The 6,000-nt window shown below is 46.3% G+C and overlaps 1 protein-coding gene across 1 annotated transcript in view; it reads left to right on the top strand.

Moving 5' to 3' along the window:
• Window positions 1-407: 407 nt before the first annotated feature.
• Window positions 408-6,000, top strand: part of SVEP1 (sushi, von Willebrand factor type A, EGF and pentraxin domain containing 1) — a gene marked incomplete at its 3' end in the record, with an annotated part of 165,946 nt that continues 160,353 nt past the window's right edge. Inside the window, exons 1-3 of the mRNA XM_045296537.1 lie at window positions 408-425; window positions 1,042-1,297; window positions 3,867-4,043. Of these exons, the coding sequence (XP_045152472.1) occupies window positions 408-425; window positions 1,042-1,297; window positions 3,867-4,043 (451 nt within the window). The remainder of the gene's footprint in view (window positions 426-1,041; window positions 1,298-3,866; window positions 4,044-6,000) is intronic.

Below are 6,000 nucleotides of genomic sequence, written 5' to 3'. Positions count from 1 at the left end.
GCCGCACACTGTTCTCTTAAATCCGTCATCACAAAAAATGAGATGTGAATGAACTGCTTTCATGAAAAAATTCACTGTGACCAGAGAGAGCCTTCCCAGGCAATGGTACTGGGTGCACTAACTCAGAGCAAGTTGCTAGATGCTCCCCTAGTGGGAAAACTTAGTGCTGTGAAAGCTCCACTCCACCCAGAGCAATTATGTTTTTTTTTATGGGGGAGGGCTTTGATATCTCCTCGTATATGTGTTTGGAATATATAGTCAGTGGCTTTTGAATCAACTCCACTCATGATGACCCCCATGTGTGTCATGTTCCACAGGGTTTACAATGGCTGAAATCTAATGGAAGTACATCAATAGACCTTTCTTCAGAGATGCCTCTCAGTGGACCTTTTAGTTAGCTGACGATCATGTTAACATGTATCTATGTAATTCTGAATATTTCAAATGTGTGTATATGTGTATGCATTTACTCGGAAGCAGATACATAAGCCCTGAGTTATATTTAGTTTGTATTTGGAAAGTCTGATAATCAATGAAGACTTGTTCATCAATAACTCAAAAAGCTCCAAATTCACTGTCATTAAATCAACACTGCCTGATAGCTACCCTAGGACACAGTAGAACTGCCCCATGAGTTTCCAAGACTTTCAATCTTGACTGAATTAGAAAGCCCCAAGGAGTGGCTGGTGGTTTCGAACTGCCACTCGTAACCCAGGACACAACAGAGCTCCAGTCAGTTTTTCAATAAGTGATCTTATTGACAGACAAAATTCATTCCACAAACATTACTTGCCCTTCATTAGTAAATTGCATAGCAATAACATGCAATACATCGTCAGTACTTTTTACATGGTGGTTCTGTTGAGTAACTCAAGGAAATAGACATGAGATGACCGTCACTGCAGGCTCTTGTTGATGCCTCTTTCTGTTTTACTCTCCCTCATCAATGCTTGGATTCCCCACCTTCCAGAAATACTTATGCTCCTGACAAACACCTAGGAGACAACCTGGTAAAACTCATGTTTTCTTATTCCATTGCAGCAAATTCTTCGTCATTCTAGAGAAAATGCGACGAAAGTCATATTTCTCATTACTGATGGCTATTCCAATGGGGGTGACCCTAGACCAATTGCAGCGTCGCTGCGGGACGGGGGCGTGGAGATCTTCACTTTTGGCATATGGCAAGGAAACATCCGAGAGCTGAATGACATGGCTTCCGCCCCAAAGGAGGAGCACTGCTACCTGCTCCACAGTTTCGCAGAATTTGAGGCTTTAGCTCGCCGGGCACTGCATGAAGGTAATGGAATCCTAGTGGCTCCCTTTTGGCTTCCCACCTGAACCCCCCAAGAAATTAATTCCAAATCCTCACAAGGGCCTCGCTGAGCATGATGCACACGTGTCTTGTGTGCATACAGAGCTGTGCTGAACTTCCTGCTAAGATGACAGAGTGGCCTTCCCACAGGAGTATTGTTGCTGTTGTTTGGAACAGCTGTGATATATTTCCCCCACACTCTCCATATGCTCCCACCTGGCACTGTCAGAATCCACGGAATGCATTGAGGTGCATTTCCAGGCCACACACAGAGTGGGAAGCCTGCAGTTAGGTCCCATTCACAGTTATCTGGACAGCTGAAGTAAACATCCTGAGACAGGCATGGTGAGCCTCACCAGGATGTTTCCAGAAATACACATAAAGACAGACGGACAATTGATACTTGACACATACTTCTTGCTATCACAGCTTGAAATACATGTGTTTATGTATGATCCTAAAAGCAGTAACCCCCAAAGAGGAGAAAATCAGCAAATCCATTCATGACTGTTCTTTATGCACCATTTATAAGGATGTGTAATTGTATGAGTTAGTGTGTTAGGAGACAACAGACAAATTAGGTGACAAATCTGGCTTGATCCTTGTATGTATGATTCAACCAATGTTAAATTATGACAGCACAGGGGTCCAAGAAATTTGTGATGCCTATAATGAGTGGACCAGGCCTCCCATAGATAGTTCCAAGAGGAGACTAAGATCTCATGCAGTGGTTGTGAATAAATACAACAAAAAAGCAAAAAAGATTTATCTCTGAAGGATGATACAGTTCAAAGGGAATGAACTTCATTTCCCTTGCCTGTATGTTTTGTTCTGTTTTTTTTCTTGGGTTTTTTTTTTTTTTTTTTTGAGGTTCCTTTCCATTTGGGTGGATCCATTCCAAGTCTCAAAATTGTGCAGACTTCTGACCAGTCTCAGTAGACATAGGTTATGGAAGCATAGCTTTCCTCATATGTACCTTGTCCATTTACCCCTGTCCCAGACCTGAAAGCCAGTGCACTAGCCCTGGCTAGGTTGTTATTGCTCTCAACGCTGTTTATTAAGGGAACCCTGGTAGCATAGTAGTTATGCATCAGGCTGTTAACTGCAAGGTCAGCCATTTGAAACCACCAGTTCCTCTGCAGGTGAAAGACGAGGCTTTCCACTTTCATGAAGAGTTACAGTCTCAGAAACGCACAGGGCCAGTTCTACTGCCTTTGAGCACTAGGAGTTAGACTTGACCACTGACGGTGAGTTTGATTTTGGTGATTTAGTGGTTACGAGCTGGACTGCTAACTGCAAGGTCAGCAAGTCAAAATCACCAGCCACTCAAGTGGAGAAAGACAGGCTTTCCACTTCCAGAAAGAGTTACAGTCTTGGAAACCCACATGAGCGGTTCTCCCCTGACCAACGGTCGCTATGAGTTGGAATCGACTCAATAGCATTGAGCTTGTTTTTTTGGAGGTTGTCTATTGCCAAGTAAACCTGTGGCTCAGTGCCTCGGAGCTGTGTTGGGAACCCATGTTGAATACCTTTTAAACCGTGTGCCCCACCCCACCCCCCTCTCAGTTGGATGTAGCTGTGATAGGGTCCCTGGGTCTTGTGGTCACTTTCCCTAGAGGCTGAAATCTCTCTTTTCTATTGCTCAGAGTCATAATTCACAGGTGCCAGTTTTGGTTCTGACCATCACCAATCTCCTTCCCAAGTAGTCAGCCATAGCCCGTGGATCTTGCTGAAGGTTACCCACTTGAGTTCCTATTGGGGACCCATCAGTATTTCTGGTTCCAGCAACATAGCGCTGGAATCAGACTGACCTTGACCTCCTTCAGCAGAGTAAATGGACCTATTGTTTGCCCGCTTCTGGCCCTTCTATTGCGGGTCAGCTATACGACCGTTACTCTGCTTTGTAAAGTCACCTCTTAGCTTGGTTCTAACCATCAGAACGGGCTCTATTTATATTACACGTGACAATTTGTTTCAAATTAGGAGATGAACTGGATTCTGCTTTTATTATTTCCTTTAGCTGGTGCAATGATTTAAGTTTATAATCAAATCACTACCAACACAGATTGATAGTTATTCTTAAATCAGTAACTCATGGTCAACACCCTTACCCTACAGCCAGGATCGTCGTTTTATTTCTAATGTGAACAAAGGCTTTGGTGGTCTGGCTGTGCTGCCTGGCCTCAGAGGGAAGCCGTGGGACTGTGCTGTGTGCAGGCCAGGGAGTGACCTGGGGGACTGACTGCCTTACTTCCTGCTGCATCTGGAGAGACCTTGCTAAAGAATTTCCCTTCTGCCTGACCCCGCATGGCCTTGCGAACTGATGATGTGATCCCAGACTGAAATGATTTAACTGGCTGAAGCCAAATTCCCCGACTGTGGTGGTGCAAATCATACACATTCATAGTTGGGTGGGGATGGGGGAGCAGTTGGGAATTAGGCGGATGGGAAAGAAAATTTTCTCCAGCCTGACTTTAAGTGTTCCGAGGCTACAGAATGGAACATTCAACTACTAATTCATTTTTTACTGCCCTCTGTCTCCTGTTATTGGTAGATCTGCCTTCTGGGAGCTTTATTCAAGAGGATATGTCCCATTGTTCGTATCTTTGTGAAACCGGCAAAGACTGCTGTGACCGAATGGCAAGCTGCAAATGTGGGACACACACCGGTCAATTTGAATGCATCTGTGAAAAAGGCTATTACGGGAAAGGACTACAGCACGAATGCGCAGGTGAGTCTCCAGTGTCTGTATCAGTTAGCTCTTGCTCTGTGATAAACGCCCCCAACACTCAAGGGCTGAAAACACTTAGTTTGGGGGCTTTGTGTTAGCTGTCCCAGCTGTGCTGGCCCAGCTACTTGTGATCATATGGCTCTTCCAGCCATAGTCGTTTACTGCCACCAAACAGTCGTTTGTTGAAGGTGGTGCGGGATAGGAATAGGATTCAGTTATAAGGGACAGGGTAAATCGTGATTGCCCTCCTTCTGGGTGTAAAATGAGCCATCACCGAAGAAGGAAGGATTTCCGTCCCAGCAGGAGAGAAGAGCCAGGATCCGGAGTGCACTCTTTGAAGCCTAAGATCCCTGCACATGGAGTTTCCTGGAGCCAAGTGACAGCTTTGACACCAGAAGAGTGGCAGCCGTGTAACCCAGAGCCAGCGCATGAGGTGGAGCAATGGACTTCCCAGTGCACTTAGCAAATGTGGCCGAGTGCCTTCAGGCAGGGGGCCGACTGGTGAAGTGAGAGCCTCCCGGAATGGCATTGAGGAAGCAAGGTTTGCTGATCCCCAGAGCAGTTTGCACCCACCAGCTGTCCCATGGGGGAAAAAGGGCACTTTCTGCTTCCATGATTATTTTCAGTCGCGGAACCCCACAGGGGTAGATGTACTCTGTCCTTTCATGGAGCGATGAGTCAGAAGTGACGATGGCAGGGAGGTCACCCCTCCCATGTAGTTAGAGGACGCCACGTGTGGCTCCCAGCGCATTTCTCTTTACAGTCCATTCTTGGTCTCAGCTGGCTTCCCTTACATGGTTAGGGGTCATCTGCCTGTCATCTAAAATGCTTCAGACAACTAGACTGCTCTCTAGGTGACTTCCCATCCGCCATCACAGTTCCCTGGATTTATATGCGTGGCAATGGCTATGGTCTAGGATGAAAAATGGATGCTTGCAAGGTTTCTTGAAGCCTCGACTCAGAACTAGGAGCGGAAAGATGGGGGGATTTCCACCCCCCCTGTAATCAATCAGCTATATTAGCCAAGTGAGGCCCCTCCCACCTTCTGTTTCAGCTGCTGTATATCAGCCCCAAATGATAGCAGCATTATACACAACGGCACAAACTTTGCCCGATGCAGCTCTAGCCTCGTGACTGCTGAGGATCAGACCATATTCTCCCATAAGGTTCTCACTGGCTGGTATATGGAAGAAGATTACCAGGCCTTTCTTCCTAGTCTGCCTTAATCTGTAGGTTCCACTAAAACCTGTTCAGCACCATAGCAACACACAAATTCCCACTGCAGGGTGGGGGCAGCCTATAAATCCAAAAATTAAAATAAAGACCAAACCCACTGCCATCGAGTCTCTTCTGACCCACAGTGGCACTGTGGGAGAAGAAAGAATGTCCCATGTGGGTTTCCTAGACTCCATGGGAGTAGAAGGCCCCCTCTTTCTCCCACGGAGCAGCTGGTGGTTTCAAACTGCTGACCTCTCAGTTAACAGCCCAACGAGTAACTACTATACCACCAGGACTGGGTGCATTAGCTGGGATTTGAACTCAAGCCTCCCATGGAGGGTGAGTAGTTTACCAATGAACCCACCCTACCCTCACTCAAGCTCAGATATACCCCGGCCAAACTCACTGCCATCGAGCCCATGTCGACTTGTAGGGACCATAGCAAGCAGAATAGATCTGCCCATGTGAGTTTCTGAGATACTAACTCTTTATAGGAGTAGAAAGCCTCATCTGTCTCCCAAGGAGCAGCCAGTGGGTTTGAACTACTGACCTTGGGGTTAGCAGCCCAATGTGCATGAAATTAAAGCCAGTAAACTTCCAGAGCCCAGACCACGTGCAGTTTATGAGACCATCACAAAAAATGCACATTCCTTTGATGGTTTTTTAGAATGTTCTGAACGTCTCATCACTTGTTGTTAGAAACCCGCCCCCCCTCCCGGCACTTTATTTTCAGCTCTGG

Source organism: Echinops telfairi, unplaced genomic scaffold (assembly GCF_000313985.2).
Source record: "Echinops telfairi isolate 266 unplaced genomic scaffold, ASM31398v2 ScPeMD7_7410;HRSCAF=8448, whole genome shotgun sequence".
In the NCBI taxonomy this organism is placed as follows: domain Eukaryota; kingdom Metazoa; phylum Chordata; class Mammalia; order Afrosoricida; family Tenrecidae; genus Echinops; species Echinops telfairi.
Note: the sequence above shows the minus strand (reverse complement) of the source record. Positions and strands in the feature narration are given on the sequence as shown.